Source organism: Papaver somniferum, chromosome 2 (genome assembly GCF_003573695.1).
Source record: "Papaver somniferum cultivar HN1 chromosome 2, ASM357369v1, whole genome shotgun sequence".
In the NCBI taxonomy this organism is placed as follows: domain Eukaryota; kingdom Viridiplantae; phylum Streptophyta; class Magnoliopsida; order Ranunculales; family Papaveraceae; genus Papaver; species Papaver somniferum.
Genome location: NC_039359.1, coordinates 127,926,906 through 127,949,926, shown reverse-complemented (window position 1 = coordinate 127,949,926; position 23,021 = coordinate 127,926,906). Strand labels below are relative to the sequence as shown.

General features: G+C 34.6%; 2 protein-coding genes across 2 annotated transcripts; both read right to left on the bottom strand.

Moving 5' to 3' along the window:
- Window positions 1-11,197: 11,197 nt before the first annotated feature.
- Window positions 11,198-15,573, bottom strand: LOC113349083 (probable 6-phosphogluconolactonase 4, chloroplastic). The gene is made up of 3 exons (XM_026593002.1): window positions 15,170-15,573; window positions 13,607-13,742; window positions 11,198-11,918 (listed from the first exon to the last, which is right to left on the bottom strand). Exons 1-3 carry the CDS (start codon window positions 15,547-15,549, stop codon window positions 11,454-11,456), a joined length of 981 nt encoding a protein of 326 aa, XP_026448787.1. The 5' UTR covers window positions 15,550-15,573; the 3' UTR covers window positions 11,198-11,453.
- Window positions 15,574-15,842: 269 nt separating this feature from the next.
- Window positions 15,843-20,424, bottom strand: LOC113349084 (coiled-coil domain-containing protein 25-like). The gene is made up of 6 exons (XM_026593003.1): window positions 20,164-20,424; window positions 18,731-18,858; window positions 17,718-17,821; window positions 17,266-17,353; window positions 16,926-16,987; window positions 15,843-16,301 (listed from the first exon to the last, which is right to left on the bottom strand). Exons 1-6 carry the CDS (start codon window positions 20,274-20,276, stop codon window positions 16,149-16,151), a joined length of 648 nt encoding a protein of 215 aa, XP_026448788.1. The 5' UTR covers window positions 20,277-20,424; the 3' UTR covers window positions 15,843-16,148.
- Window positions 20,425-23,021: the final 2,597 nt, after the last annotated feature.

Here is a 23,021-nt window from a genome sequence, read left to right as displayed (position 1 = left end):
CTGAATGGAGTTTATTCTTGGATATCTTGGCAAAATCAAACTATTATTACGGAAGAAACAAAAAAAAGAACTTAGCTTTTGTTGAAATTTTGAGGGTTTTTTTCTTTGTTCCAAGATCAGCTAATAGTGTGGCTGACATTTTAACCAAGGAAGCTAGAGATTTTAGAATTGTTATTAATTGGGTACACGAACCACCGTCTTTAGAAGTAGATAAATCTAATGTTAGGGAAGAATCTGATATCCCAACATTCGATGGCTCTACTTTTTTTGATGTAAGGGTTGCTAACTTCACAAGTTAGTTCATGGCTCTACTATTTTGATATAAGGGTTGCTAACTCCCCAAGTTAGTTCTTTTGAATGAATTCATAACTTACAAAAAAAAAAAAAATTTATTACGATGTAACTATCAGTGCAAGGTTTGGTTTCCGTCCACAGTAGTTTGCAGTTATACTGATTGTTTTTTTTTTGTTAGCATTTGGGTTGTTATTTTTAAGCTATATGTGATTTTTTTATTCGATCATATCCACCTGAACAACTCGAAAAAAAGTAAGACTAACTTATGCACATTAAAACAAAAAGAGAGGCATACAAACTTATGACCGATAACATTATACGTTGATTTCACAACAAGATGGGGTTAGTGATGTATCGCCATTTCTTGCAACTTCATTGTTTAAATGTGGTTGCATGTACGTAAGTCCCGTGTAGTTTAAGATAACTTAGGATATCCATTGTTGATTTTCTCTCCAATTAAGTTTTAATAACTAACTCTACCTTAACTTAAAGTCTTAATACATGTTATAATTTATGTTGACAGTTCTTCATTTCATTTTATACCAACGAGTGCATCACCAAAAAAATGTTTAACAACAAAAAGGTGCAATAAAGGTAAATCAAGGAATGCACAATTATATGTATTTTTATTTGTGTATTAAAGTTGGATGGTCGGCTTTGCTTGCATTACTTCTTAGCCAATATGTTATTGACAAAATTAATCTACAATTTTAGAGTTCTGAATTTAAATGAAATGAAACCAATTCTCTATATGTGTAAGACTTATTTATATTACTAACTAATAGACTTAATAATGGTTGTTTGATTGCAGTTCTATATGCCGAAGAATTTATGTAAAGCAGTGCATCTTATTACTATTTATAGAGAGCATGTCACGTATACTATACGTTCAAACTACTATTTATTACTATTAAGTTTACGTTATTTTATAAGATTTACTTATGTATCTACATGTGCTAGAGATCAATTGCATGCATATCTATTTCTATACAAATTAATCACTGACTAAGTTTTCACGTTGGACGATTCTATTTTTTTATTTGGAAAAATGATATCAATGCAAATACACTACAAATTGCGGACAACGACGAATAATCAAATAGTTAATTACTCTAAACATAAGTGTATGCGGATATTACATGTTCACATTGTGGAGAAATGGGGAGATTGATGAAAGACTGACTAAACAATAGAAAATTAGGTGTCAGTAGTATTTTTAGTAGTTGGCTGAAGTCAAATAAGATTTAACCAGGATTATATGCAGAAATAGGCCTGGTCTGGACCCTCACTTTCATTTCTAGGCCACTTTTTTTATTTCTTGCAAAACTAGGCAAGTTAAACGGATTCCATCCACTTTAACTATCTCGGTCGATTTATCGCTTTAACTTGTCAATATCTCGCCAAAATATCACATAGGAAGATCTCATACATGTGGTAAGATTACTGAAATGTCCTTCACACGTGTGTGTCAGTCACACTAGATAAGATGTCCACGTGTTGCTATCTGAGAGCCTAATCTAACTAAGACGACATCTCGAGGATTAATTGAACGACCATGATAGTGACGACATGAGTATCTGAAACCAGTCGAGATAAAATCGATCTCATTCATTCTTCTTCTTCTTTGTTTTCTTCTCCTTCCGTTTTCTATCTTCTGCAATATTTCTAGAGATAAATTCTTAGGTTTATTGAGTTGCTGATAGATGATGGGGTTGAGGAATTGAATAAAAAGAGGGTGATTTTCCAATAGATGATGGGGTTGAGGAATTGAACAAATTAGGGTTTACTAGAGAAGTCAGGGAAGGTGGAATCGAGGGTTTAGAAGGCTAATTGGAGGTGGGTTTGTCACTAATTAAGAGAAGGTTGAAGTTTTTATTAGAAGCTGGGGTTTTGAATTTTGAAGATGAGAATGATGTTCTTCCCCAAATTGGGAATTAGGGTTTCTGGATTTCAATTTGGGTTTGTGTGGAATTGATGATGATATTGAGTTGGTGATAACTGAAGAACGAAGGGGTTGATGTTGCGATGATTATGCAAACTTGTACTGATGAAAAATCAAAATGAAATGGTAATTTGGGGTTTCTTTGATTTAGATCCGACTACTTATGTGAATTTGGTTAAGAGTTGATGAATCTTATTTGGTTGTATGTGCTGGTCCTGCAAGCAAGGAACCAATGAAATGTATGAGATGAGTATTATGATTGGGATTTGAATCGTGCTTAGCTAGACACGGTTTTGGATCTGTGTAACAGGGTTGTCGAAGATTGGCAGGTGAACCTGTTATTAGATTGGCAGGACGAAGATGATGGTGATAACACTGTTGAAATCAGAAACGCAGATTGGATATGAGACAGAGTTTTAAGGGAATTGAATCTGGAGAATCGAAGATAAGGTGGTGTTGTTACTGCTTCATGGGTTCAAGGATTTGTATTGCAGGCTTAAAAGATGGTTGCAATGGAACTATGGGATTTGTATTTGGCAGAAAAGGGTGAAACTGGTGTTGATGAAGGAATATAGGCTTGCAGTGGCTTTGTTGCACAAGTATGGCTGGAAGAAGATCTGTTGCCTTTTGAAACAAAGATGGTTGAAATGGTTTGGTTAGATTGCAGCTGTGGGCTGAGTTGTTGCCATGATTAGATGTATGTCTAGGATACAGGGCTGGTACAACAGCTGTTTTTGTTGAAGCTGGTTTGCAATGGAGATTATGTTATTGTTGAAGCTGGTGTGCAGGTGTTTTTGTGGCTGTGGCAGAGTGCAGTTGGAAATGGCTGTGAAAGAAGTACAATTAAGAGCATGACAAGGAGTTGTTGCTGCTAAAATTGGCAGCTTTGTGCGATTAACTGGTGGTAATGAGAGGGCTCTCAACTGTAGAATCAGGTGGAGAGCAGGAGTAGTTGGTGGCAGCTGAGCTGCAAATGGTTTATGGAAATCTAAAATGGCAGCTCAGCTTAGTTGAATTTCTGGTGTAAATCTGAAATTGGGTTTTACATGGATTGATTTTGAATTGAAGGAGATTGAGCCAACTAATGGAACTGTGAATGATATGTACAAATTTTTCCTGTGACATGATTCCCACGTAATCAGTCCACATGGCATATCCGAGCCCACGTAAGCAATCCACATGGCATATCTGAGCCCACGTGTACAGTTTTCATGTTGATTTAACTGAGTTAAATCAATGATATAACATTAAATCAGTGATACAAAGGACTTTTAGGTCTTTTTAGTTACACCTAACGGTGCTAACTTTCCATCCATCACTTTTGGTCAAAACTTGCCTAGTCTAGCAATAAATAAAAAAAGTGGCCTAGATTTGAAAAGCACCAAAAAAACAGGCATATTTTTGTAAAAAGCCCATTTAACTATTACATATTTAACTTTAAGTAGTTGTTCTTGACTAAGTAGGTCATACTCACAATAGTGAAATTCCAAGTAAATAAGGTGATCTTTCGAATAATGTAATAGTATGACTTGCGCGGTTGTGGCTATGCTAACAAAAGACAAGGTTTACGTCCGCATATAAACATAACCAAGCTAAAAAATAATATTCTTATTGACTTAAAACTAGGGGTGTCAACGGGTCCGGGTCCTCCCGGGTATCACTAGACCCGGACCCTACTTATAAAGGTCGGATCCGGGTCCGGTTCCTACACTTGTGGACCCAGAACCGGACCCGTTTAAATACCCGGGTACCCGCCGTTCCCGGGTATCCATTGGGTCTTAAGAAAACTATTAAAAAAACCTCAAAAACTTAATATTTGTATCTTTTTGGCTTGGATTTAAATAACTTTTATAAAATTTATTATTATTTCTTATTAATGTACTAAATAAAGATTTAATGTAAGAGAAAAATTTAAAACGAGTAAATTATCAAAGCTAAAACTAGCAAAAACATGAATAAAAGTATGAATAAACGGGTACCCGATACCCGCGGATACCCAACGGGTAATTACCCGTCGGGTCCTAAGTTGCTAATGGGTCCAACTTTAGGACCCGGAACCGGACCCAAGTCTACCGGATCCGGTTCCGATTCCGGATAATGGGTACCCATTGACAGCCCTACTTAAAACACATAACAAACATTGAGCAAATGTAGATTTTAATTTTTTTTCTCTTCTAAATGTTAGATATTTAAGACGACGGTTTATAGTCAAAGAACATGATATGCAATGCATAAAATAAACAAACATTCACACTTAGTTAAACAAGAAAATAAAAAAGTAAGAAAATCAAGAAACATGAACTCTGATAGAAATAAAAGAGAATCGAGTTAAATGAGGCCAAAAACGTGCGACCAAGTTATAAGATATCAAAAAAAAAAAAGGCCAACCAAGTTAGAGGAAGCCAAAATATTGGTACATGAATTGGATTTGGAGGTCTTGGGGACTTCTTCAATCATGTAATGGCAAAACGTGATGAACTTACTTTGTGGAATCACTTGGGATTCTTTGAAAATAAGCAAAAAAAAGACAATATCAATGCCGAGAAAGATAAAAACAAGGCTATTGTTGTTACTCAAGATTCTCATGATATTATTGATTGATAGGCGTTGTTGAAATTAAGGAAAAGATTATTATATTTTTGTGAATGGGAATTTATCATCTGTTTGGTAGAAATATGGCAATTATAAATGAAAATGGGTATCTCAGTTCTTTATGTGTAAGTTGGTGAATTACTATAATTTTTTGTTTGTTTCTTCCTCTCTTTTTTTTTTATGTGTGTGTTAGTGTTAGACGATCTTTAACGTTAGGAATATAATTTGTTTTTTCAAGAGAAAACTTGAACGAGTAATGTAGGGTGGCTTTACTCTCGTATAATTTGAAATTTAATTCTATAATCTGAAAGCCATGGTATTTTTGAGCACCATAGAGAATGAACACACATGGAGAATGAACACATAATTTATAATTTCAGCATTTTTTTTAATCGAATCTTGTAATCATATGATCCAAACATGCATGTTAACTTACATTGAATGGGAATAAAACCTTAGAAACCTGCTACAACTGTTAATCTTTTTTTAACATATCAATGTGTAACTGCTTCAAAAAATCATGAGTAATCAAATTAGCTTCTTATACTAAATTAAGAAATTTGAAAACAAATAGTAATATGTTAGAAGCTTCTAGAAATTGATCTTCCTAAGAAAATAGTCTACGTATGAACTCAAATATTATTGAAAACATATAAGTAAACTTACGCACCATCCAATATTTGATTAACAAGTCATATGTTGAATATCCTTGACCAAAAAAGCAGTATACTGAGATGGAAAGTTGAATTAAAACAAAATGCATCCTTCCAATTGTAAAAAATTTAAGAAACATTTAATGGTGATATATGGATATTAACAAAGCACATTAATGATATTTTTAATCTATTTTCGCGGGACATATCAGGTGAAAAATCCCAATTTATATTTCAAAGACTTCGGGATGTATGATACTAGTCACAGGTTGAGTCGGGGCCTTAAAGCCCCTGTGTTACCTAGTAAAGAGAGAGAAAAATACTAGTAGATTCGTAGTTCATAAAGGAAGGAATTAAAAAGCCAAAAATATAGTCATTCAGAAAGTTTCCCTTCTTCTGGTCCTTGAGGTCAGAATCGGAGGACGTCTATGGGCTGGATATATAACCATAATAAGACTCACTATTAGGAGTAGGATGATTTGTCGTTTAGACACAATAAACCAAGCATTCTACGTAAATAAACTTTTGCATTTTGCAGTAGCAAAATCAACCATCAATAAAAAGGCCAAAAAAAACTCAATCAGTCTAGTTATGAACAAGTTTGAGCATTGTTTTCAAATTACTAGTGCCATTTTTTTGGATTAATGAGTAATCACCAATGTGTTTTTTCCAGTTATTTTTCTGCTGCTTACTTCACATGAAATCATCTTCCAGTTCCTACAAAGACTAGACTGCCTATTTCTAACATAATCTTAGGAATCCGAAGCATAAAATTCAAGCCTCAAACAACAGATACGAGGAGTCAATAATTCAGTAAGACTTCTACAACTCAAACTTTACTAAATCTTTATTTAATTCAGTTTAAATCATGAAAATCCTTGCTTGGAATGTGCAAGGATGTAGAAGTCCTTTAACCCAGAACCATTTAACTAATCTAATGAGTAAAGAAAAACCAGGAAAAAAATTTCTCTCTGAAACCAAAAATCAGAGACCTCTAGTAAAAAAAACTAGTATCCAATTTCCCAAATTACCATATTGTTGATCCAATAGGAACTCCAGGAGGATTAGTTGTAGCTTGGATAGATGGTTTCCATTTTGAGGTTGTCCAATGGAACATAAACATGATTAATATAATTGTCAACACCTCTTTTGATACTAAGATATGGGTTCTTACCTGCTTTTATGGGAGTCCTTATCCAACAAATAGGAACATAGCTTGTGACTTTTTAGAAGAAATTAGCATACAAGTCTCACAAAGACAGATGCCTTGGATAGTTATAGGTGACTTTCATATGATTTTTGATCAATATGAAAAAAGAGGAGGCTTACCTTTTTGTAAAACTAATAATGATTACTACTCTAATATATTAGAAAAATCTGGCCTTTATGACTTAGGATATACACGAAATGATTTTACTTGGGATAATCACAGAGAAGGGAAACATAATATTCAGGAAAGACTAGATAGAGCAGTTATTAATGTTGATTGGCACATCCAATTCCCAATGCTTCTTTGACTCACCTAGCAGCAGTAGGCTCAGATCACAGTCCTATCTTGCTCAGATTAGACACACAACTTACTAAGGCTGAATGGGTATTTAAATTCTATGATACATGGTTAAAAGAAAGGTCTTGCATTCAGGTAATTCAAGAATCTTGGAACTCTGAATCTACTGAAGCTGCTTCCAAGTGCTTAGTTCGAAACCTTAGTCAAGTAGGGAAGAATTTGTTAGATTGGGAAAAGAATGTTTTTGGTCTCCCCAATAAACAGATTAATAGACTTCTCATAGAGATTGAAAGACTTCAATCTGATAGGATTACTATACATCAACAGAAGAAACTAAAAGAAAAACTAAAAGAACTAGAAAACCTATATGACACTCAAGAAGCCATAATAAAACAACAATCTAGAGATAATTTCATCAAATTAGGAGAAAAGAACACAAAATATTTCCACACTATAACCTTGAGAAGAAGAAAATGGAATACAATTGAGAGACTAGTAAATGACCAGAACATGGTCATTAAATATAGGAAAGGAATTGATCTCATCTAAACCTCTTATTTAAGAATCTTTTTACTGAAACCTCAACTAAATCAATTTCTTCTGATTCTATCTTTTCTAATATTCTTTCTAGCATTTCAGCTACTGACAATGCTAGAATTTTAACTATCCCCTCTATGGAGGAAATCCATCTAGTCTTAAAAAATATGAAACCGAATAAATCTCAGGTACCAGATGGTTTCCCAGTTAGTTTCTTTTTGCACAAATGAAATGTTGTAGGAGCACAGGTGACAGATACAATTCAAAACTTTTTCAGAGAAAAGAAATTGAATCCAGACTTAAATAAAACACATTTATTTCTTATCCCTAAGCTCAAACAACCTAAGAATCCTAGTCAATTTATACTCATTGGCTTATGCAATACAGTTTACAAAGTTATAGCAAAATTATTAGCTAATAGAATAAAACCGTCCTTAGAAAAGATCATCTCACCCTTTCAATCAGCTTTTCTTTCATCTAGACAAATTTCAGACAATATCATAGTAGCCCATGAAATAATTCATTCTTTTAAAAAGAAAAAAGCGAGAACTGGAGGATTAGGAATTAAAATAGATATGTCAAAAAAAATTGATAGAGTTAACTGGAATTTCCTGTTAACTGCCCTCAAAACGTTTGGTTATAATGATGAAGTTTGTCAACTAATAGAACAATGTATTTCAACAACCTCTCTTTCAGTCCTTTTAAATGGTTCACCTGGTGAAGCTTTTAATTCTAGAGGGTTGCATCAGGGAGATCCCTCATCGCCTTATCTTTTTATCATATGTATGAAAATTTCTCTAGACTTCTTTTAACTCAGGAACAAGATAAAACCTTACATGGAGTCAAAATCACATCTAAAAGTGAACCAATCTCACATATCTTCTTCGCTGACGATTGTTTACTTTTCGTCAAAGCTGACCTGTTAGAGTGCATCAACTTATTAGATACTATTGCAATCTTTAGTAAAGCTTCAGGGAAATTGATTAATTTGAAAAGTCTTGGAGTTTTTTTTATTAGGAAAGTAGAACCAAAACACCAAAGGATTATGTCAAAAATGTTGAAGATAAAACACATAAACCTTAGAGATCCCTATTTAGGAGCCCCTCTCTTTATGGAAAGATCAAAAATAAAAACCTTTACCCCAATTCTAGAAAGAATGAAATCTAAGTCAAAAGGATGGAAAAGCTTAATTTTGGCCCAACCCTGCAGGGCAGTCCTAAATAGAGCAGTTTTAGCTAGTATACCTACTTATCTTATGGGATGCTTCCTTCTACCAAAGAAAATAACAAATAAAATAGATGATATTCAAAGAGATTTTTGGTGGGACAAAGGATACTACCCTAAGGCATGTCCATCTATTTGTAAACCAATTCTTAAAGGAGGATTAGGTTTTAAGGATGCTAGGAAACTCAATCTTGCTATGTTGGCCAAGTTAGCATGGAGAATGGTAAAAGAGCCTGATGCTCTGTGGGTAAAAACTACGGGTGCTAGATATTTCAGAAACAAATATCCACTGAGAACTAAATGTTCTGCTAAAAGCCCTTGGACTTGGAAATGCATTAGACAAGGATTAGATCTAGTGCAAAAATATAGTAATTGGGAAGTGGGAAATGGGCAGGATATCAACATTTGGAAGGATAATTGGATACCATGACTACAGGAAACCTTACAACAATTTAATACCCCTAGTAACAACCATCTGATTAGAGTCTCAGATTTAATTGATAGTATTGAAACTAACTCTTGGAATTTGCTCTTACTTTCCTTGATTTTCCCTAGTGACATAGTCAACAAAAGTAGCCAAATTTATATCTTCAAAGATAATACCATGAGCTTAAGAAGGACCAAATACACTGGTCTTTAAAAAATTCTGGTAATTTTACTGTTAAATCCATGTATGAGAAATTGAATGAAATAGGACAGGACGTGACGAGCCTGTCCTTACCAGAATCCTTCTGGAAATCACTATGGAAACTTCATATCTCTTAAATTGTTTATGTGGAAGTGTTTACAGAATGTTTTGCCTACTAATGCTAAACTTTTTGGTAAAGTTAATATGCTCAATTTGTATGGATTTCCTTTCCTAATCCTGTCACTCTTAATATAGATACTTCAGATTCTATGCTAGATTGCTGCAAAAAATGGATGTCTAACACCAGAAATGATATTTCTATTGAACTCTTACTACAATGTGGTTTATATGGAAAGAAAGGTGTGATAGAACCTTTGAGAATAATACTAAGAGTGCTAATACCTTAGCTATAGAAGTAGAAATAGGGCTGTCAACGGTAGCTATCGAAACGGATATGGCATCTACCATATCCATTACCGATAAGATTATCGGATATTCAAAAATATTTTCGTTATCCGTTCCGGTAATATCCGATAGTAATTCATTATAATAAAAGTAATTTAAGTTCTTTTTTAGTCTTTCTCTAATTTCATAAATTACAAAAAAAAAAATCAAAGGAATCCTAAGGAAATTCGACTAAACAGAACCAAATACCTTAAATGCACAAATTTGACTTTAAAATTATTATATTATACTCCCTTCGTTCTTTTTTAATAGGTTGGTTTTGTTTTTAGAGAAAATTAAGGAAATTAAGAGAACTAATCATTGAAAGTGGTCCTCATGACACTTATCAATAAAAGAAGTAAAGTGAAATGAACCTCATAACACTTGTCAGCAAAATAAGTAAAGTAAAATGGTCCACATGACACTTGTCATCAAAAGAAGTTAAGAGAAAAAATGATCCCAGAAAACTAAAGTAACATTTGACTTTCCCAATTAGGAAACCAGCCAATTTTTTTTTGAAACATTTAATTATAGAAACCAGCCTATTAAAAAGGAACGGAGGGAGTATTAAATTAGATTTAAACAAAACTCAAATCTACTCCATCAATATTGAAAAATTCTCTGCTTTTCTCACAACTAGTAAAACTAGTTGTGTTTTTGTTTTTCCATAATATTTTTATTTCTACCGCTCTTCACATACTACCAAGCTAACAACTAAATATATTACTCAAAGAAAATATTAAAAAATCTGCATATGCATTCCTATAGGATAATGCCTTTTCCGTATCCGTTTCGTAAAAATAAGAATATTCTATAAGGTATCCGTATCCGATACCTGTTATCCGAAATTTCGGATAATATGCTAACAATTCGGACGGATATCGAATATTCGGTTATCCATTGACAGCCCTAAGTACAAAGGCACATAGAATTTTGGTCCTCAGGAAAACAAAAAACACCTAAGAAAAAGTATGGTAGAAAGAAGAAACCAGCTCCTATTTGGAAAGCCCCGAATAAAGACTCTCTAAAAATCAATGTAGATGCTACTTGGATCTCTGATTCATTACCTGCCACATAGAGGGAGACTGAGAAAATCATCAACTACATAAATGACAAAAATGTAGACATTTCCTGGAAAGCTAAAACTTACATTTTGGAGACTAACAAAACAGCTCAATTTTGTGACAACTTTCTGGGATTTTATTTTATTCCTGGATTAGGTAACCAAGTAGCGGATATCTTGGCAAAACATGTTAGATCTTTAAATTCAAGTCTTGAATGGGGATTTCATCTCCAATTTGTAGTAGAAACCAAATTCTAGTAGATAAATCTAATATTGGGAACTCTCAACATCCCATATTAGATGGCTCTACTTCTTTTGTAACCATGACTCCTTTCGAGTCCTAATCGTTTTATGCAATATCTTACTTACAAACAAAAAAAAAAAAAAACAACTTTACTAAAACACAGTCTTTATTAAGTCATTTGACTACCACATGCATTATAGAATCACCTGGCATGTCAGGAATTTATTTTCATAAAGTTGCAGGCCTAGACGGAAGATTTGATGATAATCCATTCACTCGAGTCTTATACAGCTTACATTACAGTAGTCATACCTGATCACTCTCTTTACAGCTTTGATGCCGCTTCTTTGTCCATAAACCAGGTAAATTCATCTTCAGCTGTAACCATTTCAACAGGAAGCAAATCCGAGCTTTTATCTTTACCCCATGCTTTCGCGACTATGGCAGATTTACCAGCTCCAACCAGCACAATAGCATTATATGCGGACGAGTTTATCACAGGGAAAGTTAAAGTAATTCTCTCTGGTGGAGGTTTTGGCGAGTCCTTAATGAAGGTAACCCATCGTTCCTTCTCATAAAGAAGAGGATGTCCAGGAAATAGAGATGCTACATGACCATCTGGGCCCATCCCTAGCAACTGGAGATCAAATTTTGGGAACCCACTAGCAGCTGATACAGCCAAGATACCGGTATTAACCAAATGCTTCAGGCAGGTCTCATAATCATCAGCGGCGCCTTCAGCAGAGAGTGCATCGTTTATAGCATAAACTTGACCAGGAGGAATAGGAACCTGCCAAATTGCGGAAAAGAAAAATAAAGAAACATGTATACTGTCCAATAGTGTGGTGAAGACAATTATTTATGAAATGATCGAGCAACAGTTTTAGCTGTAAGATATGCCGTTTGACGAAAAGATAACTAAGCATTTAACTGAATATGTTAAAAGGAGTGGTAATTCTGAAAAGAGGAGTAATTGTGTTTGACAATCAGAAAAAGAATATACGGATACTTGTAATAAAAGTTGGATCTTTGAGTATTGAAAGGTTACAAAGACCATAAAGAGATTATAAAAAATGATGGCAAGAAGTAAGCATATTGTCAAAAAAGAGAAGTAAGATATATATTTTTTTGGACCATCACTATATATGCAAGGAATAAACAAGACAGTGAAAAGACTACTGATTAAGAGAATCGCAATCCATAAGCACTAATACTACACTTATTCCAATGACAAGGTTTGATGGATATTATTTGTCTGACTTATTGAAAGGCTCCGAATCTGGTTCTCTCAACAGTACTGCAAAGGTTAGCCATAAGTTGTGTTCTTTTAAATAGAAGAATATCTTAATATATTAGCCTAAAATTTATCACACACTTCAAGAAATTTTCACAATAACTTAATAGTTTTTGAAACTCCTCTAAACTAATAAAAGTTTTTATTGCTCGCATCAAATCTGTAACTAAACTAACACAAGTTCAGAGTCTTAGAGGTACCTTTGAACTGTATCTGCAACTTGTTCTCCAGTGTTAAACTACTGAGAAGTTTCTTGGGGTGGAAGAATAGGCATTAAGAATGTGTGATAAAATTATGCCTATAAATTTCTAAAACTAACTAGCGGAAACTTTAATATATGCTAATTATAAAGAGAACTAGTAGTACTATTTTACTGTACTTACCCACATGACGACACAACTGGCTTATTGAATAGAAAAAAATAAATAAATTAGGTCAAGCATCTCAGTTAAAAAATTTACAGAGACAACACTGTAAATACAACCCAAATATTAGGCCTGCTCTAAGATCTCATGGAAGAAGAATGCCGTCTTTTTTAGCTTAGAAAATCCTTTTTTAATAAATTTCCATATTGAGAATTGTTGCTCAACTGGCATACGGATATGAATCAAATTTAGACACATGAGAACTTTCTCAGTAATTTGAAGATCAATATCTACACGACAATGATGAAGATCCCCTCCGATCTCCATATAATACAGCCATGTTTCATGAATCACATTCCGTAGATGTGGGTTAGAATGGGAATCAACCAGCCATCATACTATTTCCAATGACCCTAGTTTCTAGGGAAGGCAATTTCATTCCTACCATCCAAACACGGCAGTTATGCAGAGCTATAAGCATGATGTAACTCGATACTTTCTCCGAGATACACAGTCTAGTCTGTTCACCTATGTTCTGAGATTGCTCTATGTTTCATCATTTTACATTTCACAGTCACCAAGCGACGTGGCAGTACACAGAACTAACAGGTTTGCCTACAAACTAAGAGAACCAATACCCCCGCAATTTATTAGAGTTTATCCATGATAATTTATTAGAGTTTATCCGCAAAAATACTTTTCAGGCATTAGTTGGGATTCCACAACCCAAAATAATTTACCTCAAGTTTTCAGTGAAAATAAAGAGTAAGGGTCTATTATTTTCTTTCTACACTAGTTTAGAAAATGAAGGTGACTCACCTTAGACAGAAGCCCATCATAAGCAAGCTTATAATTACTATCAGCGTGATCCTTAGGAACAACTCTCTCGTCTAGCCATAGGACATGCCATTTTGCCCAATCAATTGAATCAACATATGGTGCTTCCGCCAACTTCCTGAAGAATTTCATTCCATTAGTTCAAATCAATATATTATTTTCCAACAAAAGGATGAAAAATTTTGGAGCTTCAAATTGCAATATAATCAACTTTCTTTACTCAATCTTAAGAGCTCGCTTCCTCCATCTGGAAATAACTTTATATTGTATATCATTTATTTAAGAATTTTTGAATTTCTCCCTAAAGAATATGGTTTTAAGAGTTTGATCAATTTATAATAAATCAAAGGTTTGTCTTTTAAACAACTTTCAGTCCAAAATTAACAACATACATATTGACAAATCATTCAACATAAACTAATCTCTAGTAATATTCTACCAACAAAAAACCCCAACTTGTGAAATTCGACCTCACAAAAACAAAAATAAAAACATGATGAATGATAAGTATTGCATCTTGGTGTTTATGATACCTCCTCAAGCTAAACAGCACATGAGAGAAGACACAACAAGATTTTGGGAGCAAAATCAAAGTAAGGAAGTTAGTGAAAAAATGACAGAAGAACGAATTCTCTTAACAGGAATAGTATATGTTGTGGCATAAATGTTATACACGGAACCAAAAAATTTCTTTGGAGAGCCATTACTGATTGTTACCAGTAAAGGAAGACTGGGGAGGTTCTCTCCAATTGATAAATGTTGTCGTTACATGCTGAATCCACAGATCACGTTTGCACGAAATGCAGGTTTATTGAAGCTATCTGGTGGGGTGTCTCTATGACTCATGTGTTTTATAGAAATCATAATAGCAATTTCAAGGATTGGTTCGTAAGGCGGCTTGCTGATAAACTTAACAGAGATAAAATTGCATACATAATCTGGTATAGTTTATGAATATATAGGTGCAAAGTGGTTTTCCACCAGATCCAAAAGATGTAATTATTTCTATACAGGAACAGATTCCAGCTCTTTGCAAAATGTTGACTATATAAGTTAGAATAGAAACATTACTAAATGTGATGCTTATCATCCTGGTTGCAAGTTACACAACACTGATCACATTGAAGAAGAAAATTTCATGCTGGTGGATGCTGCCTTTTCTAAAAATGGATAAGAAATACTCAGTTGATTACTAAAGAAGGTGAAATTTGTGAAACTGGATGGTGATTGCCTGACTTCCTTGATCCAAACTGTGAAGCTATCTTGCTGGAGACTAAGAAATTCAAGAACTACTTTGCTGATAATTGTTGGGCAGAAAAATTAGCCAAATTACTCTCTAAGCTCAACATAGAGCAGATTATTTCTACATATTAATAGGAAAAATAGATGTTCTTGTAAATATTTTACCAATAAAAAACCCCAGATTATGAAATCCAACACAATCCATTAAAGAAAAATCAAGAATCCAAACAAAATTGGTTACCTAAATTTAGCAGATAAGAAACAATTAAATAAATCTGGATTAGTATGAAAATACCATTTTACCTGAGAGATTTGATGAGAGAACCACCAGAGAGAGTAACAGTAAAAGAACCTCTTTCTTTAACAAATTTCTCAGATAAATCAGCTATATATTTCGCTAAAGAAATCGATAAAAGTTCTTCATTCTCAAATATCTCTTTCTTATGATGTTCTTTACTAGATTTAACAGTACCCGCCATTGATGACTGTAGTTTCCACTTAGCAGGTCTTTGAATTCTACTACTGCTTGTTGAAATTAGGTTTACTTTGTTTGATCGAAGAAATGAAGAAATTATTCTGATTGGAATCAACCGTTGGATTGATGATGAAAATGAAAGATTCGACGATGATTGATGTTGAATTGAGAACGTGCGCAGGTTAGTAGCTAAAGAAGAAGAACCCATTTGATCTCTTTAGACTTAAAAGGTAGTGTTTTTAAACCTAAAAGAGAGAACTACTAGATTCGTTGGCATCGAGGTTCCTCTATCCCCACCAATCCATAGTCGACACGTGTCCCTCCTTTTACCTACTTCAGAAAATGGACTAGTCTCTCTCATGACAATGGGGAAGAAGACTGGAGAAGCAGCAGCCGCAACAGTAAGCAAAAAAATCCAGGAGATGTCAAAACAAAACTCTGGCACATATCACAATCCATTGTAACTAGTTCTAGAATGACTTTTCATTCAGACTCAATAAATGGATCACGCATGCTATGGCAAAAAAACTTGTGCAATATCATCAGAAAACATCTAATAGTCGCCATCAACATGAAGAAAAAGAAAAGAAAAAAAAAACAACTCATTCGGTCTAGTGATGAACAAGTTTGCGCCTTGCTTTCAAATTACTTCCTAGGTTGTGCATTTTTCTCTCCTTTTTTCTGAAGACATTTGTCTTCCTTTTCACTTTCTGATTCATTTCCTTCCCTCAATTACATGGCAGTGCCATTTTTTTTTTGGATTAATCACCAATGTGGTGTTTTCCAGTTATGTTTCTGCTGCTCACTTCACATGAAATCGTCTTCAAGCTCCTGCAAGGACTTGCTTGCCGACGCAATTTGTTTGTTAGATGTCATCTTTTCCGACACCATGAGACCCTTGTAGCTCCTTATCTCTGCTTGCCTCTCCTTATCGAGCCTTTCCATTTCCTCACGGCGTTTCTGTGGGACAAAAAGTTAAGAAGCTACCCATCAGAATCCTGGGCCTAATCCACAATTAAAATTATATTCATATATTAACACGAATGAGTAAAGCATTCAGCTTCTCCCCTCTAATTGCTTTAACTAATATTACATTCATATATGTTATGTTATCCTAATGATTCAAGGAAATCTCTAGAGTTATACACTATACTATGTTATACTGATGATTCAAGGAAATCTCTTATTCTAGAGTTGGGACAGTGTGTGCCAATAGCTACCATTTTCAACTCATAATTTAAATGCTAGTTACTCTTCCTTTCTTTATCGCCTGAATTTGATTACTTACTTTGCTATTCCTGTTCCTAGTGGAATCTTTATGTTTTCTATAGTGCAGAAATGAAAAGGAATGATTGAATGGTGCTATGACTACGCAAGATGACCCACATAGTAAGTATTAAGTGAATCTTCCCAAATGGAGATTATTAGCCTTGGATCATTTTCATGGAGGCCCCTCAAAAATGTCAACGAATGCGTCAACAGACAACATATGAAGTGTATAATCATGTCATTTCCTTCCAGGATTTCAGGAGTGCAGCCAATCTAAAGTTGCAAAGTTTTCAAGTTAATAGACATGAGACTTACCTTGTCTCTCAGCTGTAGTTTCCTCTCTGCCCTTTCAGCTGCATTAACTGCTTCTCGCTCAGCTACATGTTGAGAACAAAAAAGAGTCAATACAGCACCACTAGACAGACGAGGGACACTAAAACCCTATTTTCAGAATGAAAAAGCTGGTCAAGCATGAGATGAGCAATAAATGAAATTCTGTTTTAATCCCCGTTCGGCCGTTCGTAATAATAGAAGGGTATTACATTTAGCAAAATAAATAACTGAATATGAGGAGGAACATTGAGAGGGATTAAAAAAAATTAAGGAAATTATAGAGCATGTGGGTTAACAAAACTAATACCATATGTAACCATACCTTTTAAGTCTGGGGTCCTTTCCACCTTGGTCTTGTTCAATCTATTAACTACCTCATTTATGCGTTTTTCTACTCTTACAGTGCGAACCTACACCAAGCACCAAAATCAGCCAGATCAGGATCTATGCAACAATCGTATGAAGCCATAGAAACACTGAAACCAACAAATCTGATGTATTCACCTACATAAAACTTTTTCACATGTGATGACTGATATGAGAAAATTTATATATTATACTGCATATGAGGCGTAAGAGATAATGACCAGACATTTTCTGAGTACATAACATTGATAAAACTAGCTCGCTAACCTACATCTACTGTGGGTATGCAATGTTGCAAGGAAAATACTGGAGTAATTTTTATTAAAATACGAGATCAGAAATATCTGCATGCAACTTTTTGCCCAATTCAGAGTGTGAAGTGTTGGAAACTGGGAGAAAGAGATTCACCATCTTAGAATTATGAAAACCAATTTGGCCAACATCCATGGATGCAGTTTTCTTCAAATTGTACCAGGGGGTGTACACAACATCCACATTATTCACCTTGTTGCCTGCAAAGAAAAAAATCATGTCAGCTGAAACCACCATTCTGACCAGTACAACCATATTTTGAGTCGAAGGAAAAGAAGAACAACATTATACTAGTCTAACTAATGAGAAGTTCCCATTGTTTTTTTGCGAAAAACATGGCTTCTGATGGTTATATTGTCCATTACTTAAACATTTTTGCATTTTTAAGACTAATAGTACTCCAAGGTTACTTCAGTTGATCTTACAATTCAGTTGATCTTACAATTACATTTTATTGGGATAGTAAAAGGAAAACATCGTGGTATTGTTGCAGTGTTGCTACTTCTTTACCTTCAAGAAATTGTCATGTCAGGTATAATTACCATTTACTTATGGAAGACTAGCAACAGCAATAATGGACGTAGACTTACACCACCCAGTAGTCACACTTATAAGAATAAACTTTAATTTGAATTATACTTTAAAAAACACAACAGATAAAGATGTGGTTTGAATGTTAGTTGTTAGATATGCATGCCGCAAGTTTGATACCAAAAATTACGCAGCTGAGACTATAAAAAAGACCAAATGTGAAACAACTAACATTCTCTTTCAAACAATAGTTAAATAGTTAACCATGTAAAGGATGTGGTTTGATATGCTTTATGGACAGAACAATAAACGAACACATGCAACATTCTCTTATCACGCAGGTGAACTACAAATGTGAAACAACAACATTCTCTTTCAAAAATGTGATAATAATTCTGATTTCAAGCAATAAGAATTGGGTTCCTTAATACCCTTCCCGTGGGAATTTTGTGCTGATTAGCGAAAAAGAATGTCATTGCACAATTGGAGACTGCATATCCATTTTGGATTTCTCAACAAATAGAAGTTGCAACAAGCATAAGAAAATGCGAGAAAACAAAATATAGTAGAGAATTTGCCTTGGATGGAATTTGCTTTTACAAGCTGAGCACAGTCCTCAAGTAAACCTTCACTTATATCGTCTATTGTCTGACCCCTCTTCATTCTGACGTAAACATGGGCTGATGACATTTTATCCACATGGAACCTGGAATAGACAAGGACCATCAGAATAAGATCTTAAGGTAAAGACATGCATTAATAAAAAAAGGAGGAGCAAGCATATCTATCTCAACCAAAACTACGATCGAGCCATGATACTTGTCTCGCTCAAGAAAAGAAGACGATGAATGGCTGCAGCCATGTGGCAGGAGAATGCACGAGTTCCTTGTGCCCAAATTTGAATCTTTTTCCTATCCTGCAATTTTATATGTCCCATGCCTAAAGTTAATAGTAGTAATTTTAGTTGCCTATAAATCTAACCTTAGTGGCTACTGGACAAGTGAGCATTGGTGCATCACTTTATAAAGAGGGCCACCGAAGAAAAATCTGAAGCTTCGTTGATGCAAAGAAAGGATGTTAGCTTACAAGAAATAGAAGCTTCAGATACTAAATACATCTTAAGACACACAGATAATCTAAGTACTCCTTATGTTGGGATAGAAAGAAGAACAGACTCTCTTTTCTCAAGCCTAATATCCAAAATAAGTAATTTCGCAAAATTTTAAGCCTTGAGGTAACAGACTCATGGGTAGAAAGTAGAAACATACATCTATCCTTAAAACATATCATATAAACTTTGAAAAAATTATTACAAACTTTTCCTCGCTTATGCGAGCTAACTAAAATCACAATACTTTTAGACGAACCACAAAGCTGCTTATGTGAGCTAACCAAAATCACAATACTTTTAGACGAACCCCAAAGCTCCCCGTATATGCGAGCTAAGTAAAATGACAACAATTCCATATATTCAATAATAATTGAAGCTATAAACATGACTATTCTATCAAAAACTAGTAAAGAACTTAATTTCCATAGTAATTCCATTGATGGACAGGAGTAACAACATGCTCTAAGAAATTACACTAGCATTTACAAAACAAAAAGAAACAAGCATATTTTAGACATACCAGAGTGAAATAAACAGAAACAGGAAATGCTAACCACAGAATCGCATGTCAAGAACAATATCACTAGAAGGCATGTAAACCAAAACAAAAGAAAACCTAATTTAACCAAGAACATCAGCAACAAAAACAAGAAACAAAAACCCAAATCCACAGGAAGAAAAATTGCAAAATCAAGAAAAGGGTTTCTGAAATTGGGCATATAATTGCAGTAAACAACCATAAAAACCAAAACTTAACACTCATTGCATGCGAGAAAAAGGAATCAAGAAAGAACAATTAAAAGGAAAAACACAAGAAAACGACCAGAAAAGACCTCAAAATCATCATTAAATGAAAAAAATTAATGAGTTAGATATCAAAAACAATAAAAAGGGGGTTACCAAATATCTTCAGGGAATCCATATTTGATGAGCTCTTCGTTTTCGTGCTTATCTAAGCCCATAAAGATGGTGAAATCACCAACATCTGGTCGAGCTTTGAAGTAAAACACCATCTTTTTTCTCTCCTCTCAAAACCAAAAAAAATAACTAGGGTTTTGAGAATGAAGAACAAAAGTTTCAATGGGGGGAAGAAAGATTTGGTCTTTGATCAGGTTCTCTCATATAAAGTGTGTGTGAGAATCAAAGAGAATGGGAGGAGGAATTTAACCAGGAATAATAAAATACACGCACAGACTTTGGTTACTAACGTGCGCCGTGTGCGTATATTTTTGTGGAAATTTCTTAATTTAGAATTTTAAAGAGGGCTGCTTGGAGCCTTGGAAGGGACTTTGAATCTGACCCGGCTGAGTAGGTGCTGACATAACGTTTGATTTGAGTGCGAGTTGGTGGGATTGAAATTTTAATCAGAAAGAAAAAAAATGTTTTTATTTTGTTTTTGTTTTGTGTGGTAATTGCAGGAGTGAAATGACGGTTTGGCCGAGTGATCTAATGCTGGTTCCTGTGGGGGTGGTTAATCTCTTGATTGGCATGGCAAACTGGCCGCGCCATTATGGGAAAGAGTTAAGCGATCGAGACTACACCACTAGCAATCGAGATTCGACCGCTAGGACTTCAACTTGATCACCAGGTGTAGTTCGTACCGGTAGCGATCTAAACTCGACCTTTTGCGGTCGATGCTCTACCATATATAAATACCATCATTTACTTCAGTTTTCATTCCAAAAAAAAAAAAAATATATCTCTTGAGAGCAAACCAGTCTACCAGAGCGATTTTTTGCTTAAAAATGAGTTCCAAAACAAATAGACAAAGAAAAAGAAACAGGAAATACAAAGGAAAATCTACTGCAGATAGTGATATAGTCTAGGTCCAGGATAAAGAAAAAGAGTTCGCAAATGTTAGGCAACTAGTTGGACCTGGTGTATTACATACGCATTTATCTAACCATCCTGAGCGAGTAGGTTTACCTAAACTAAGAGGTGGGTGGTCTGAGATAACCGTAGTGTTTGGGTTCTTCCCCGAAGCTGTTTAACAATCCTTGCGAAGATATCCTTGGCAGCGTTTATATTTCATGAAAGGCAAAAAAAAAACAAAGTATTTAAGTTGTGCGAGTTATAGTAGTACATTGGCGGAACACTGCAAATACGTTCTTTTTCAAGGATTTCGAGTGTGGTAAGTTTTATTTTTCCATTCAATAGTTTAATTTTTAGTTCAAAAACAAACTTTAATTTTTAGAGGTTCAGTGTTTTAGTTTCATTCAAATTTTAGTTCCACATAGAAACTTTAGTTTTATGACCATGTTGTTTTTAGGGTTTACACTGTTAGATTTGTATATGTTGACGGGAATAAAATGTGAGGATGAAATAGGACAATTTAACCAATTAAAGTGGATATGAGAGGGAAGATGAAAACAACTACTTCCCTTGTACTCAAATAATACTGAAGAAAAGACAGAATCCGAAAAATTACACTCATATGGATTAAGAGTGTCTGTGTTGAAGGCTTTTTTGAACCATTATGCTAGAAAGGGGATTGACATAGTTGAAGATTATCCCGAGCTTGAACGTATTTTTGTGTTATGGGTGTTAGGCCGGGTTTTTTTCCCCAATGCTAGCTCAAAGGCGTTAATTGGTTTTCTCGACTCTTTAGAAGATTTAACTAGAGCGCCAAATTATGATTGGGGTTCTTCAATTTTAGTTGAGCTATACATAAGTCTCGGTGAATACTCGTGTAAGGATACAAATACCTTGAATGGATTTTGGGTCGTATTTGAGGTAAGAACCACAATCCCTTTATATTATTTGATTCATTATCGAGTTAATTGTTAAACTGATCGTGATTGTACTAATACAATAATGTTCGTCGATGTTATTTTTCAATATTGATGGTATACTTACTTTAAGGTCTGTGAACCTGAGCTTCACGAAACACGATTAATTTTTCCAATCGTGTACAAGTACAAAATTGATAATTGGATTGGTCAAGTTAATGGTGGAAAAATGTCGATGCTTTTCAGGGGATGCAACAACTGTGCAAAACTAGTATCAACATTATTTCAATGTCGTATACTTTTATTGATGAGTACAATGAACCAATAGCACAAAGCATCCTACAATTAAGCCTTAAGCTACTTGTTATTTACGTTCCTATTATAGGTCATGGTATTTGGTACTACGGTTAAAGACATATGTTTCAGCTACAAGGTAGAAAGGTAAAAGCAATCAACCTGTTTCCAACTTCAATAATGTCATAGGATGATTGGATCACGTTGATAAATAATGGACAACCTTGGGGAAAAGCTGAAGATTTGATCCAAACCCCAGATGCTGACTTTGATTACTACAGTTGGTTTCAAAAGGTATGCAAGCTAAATATTGTTGTTCATCCACAAAACTTAGGTAATGTTGACGTTCCAACAATTGGAAATTTGCCACTTACAGATCTTCTATCCCAACCTCCACCACGACGGATGAAGCATATATGTATCCTAGAAGTCAAATGGGGTTGCCATATATGCCTCAAATATCTTGGGAAGTCCATACTTTATCACCCGGTGGAGATATTGTTACAGTTTCACTTAGTAATGAAGGTCTGCAGCAGAGGTATCCATACTACGATGTTGTGGCATCACTAGAAGAGTATCAGAACCAGTTGAAATCTTTAACGCTTATTTTCGATGAATTCCAGAGTTTTCACTTGAGACAGATGAAGATACAGAGGGAGAGTTTGAGTTAAGAAATGCATGAGACTCAGTTAGGGTCAAGTTATCAAATGGGTTTAGCTTCAAGTTCTCAGATGG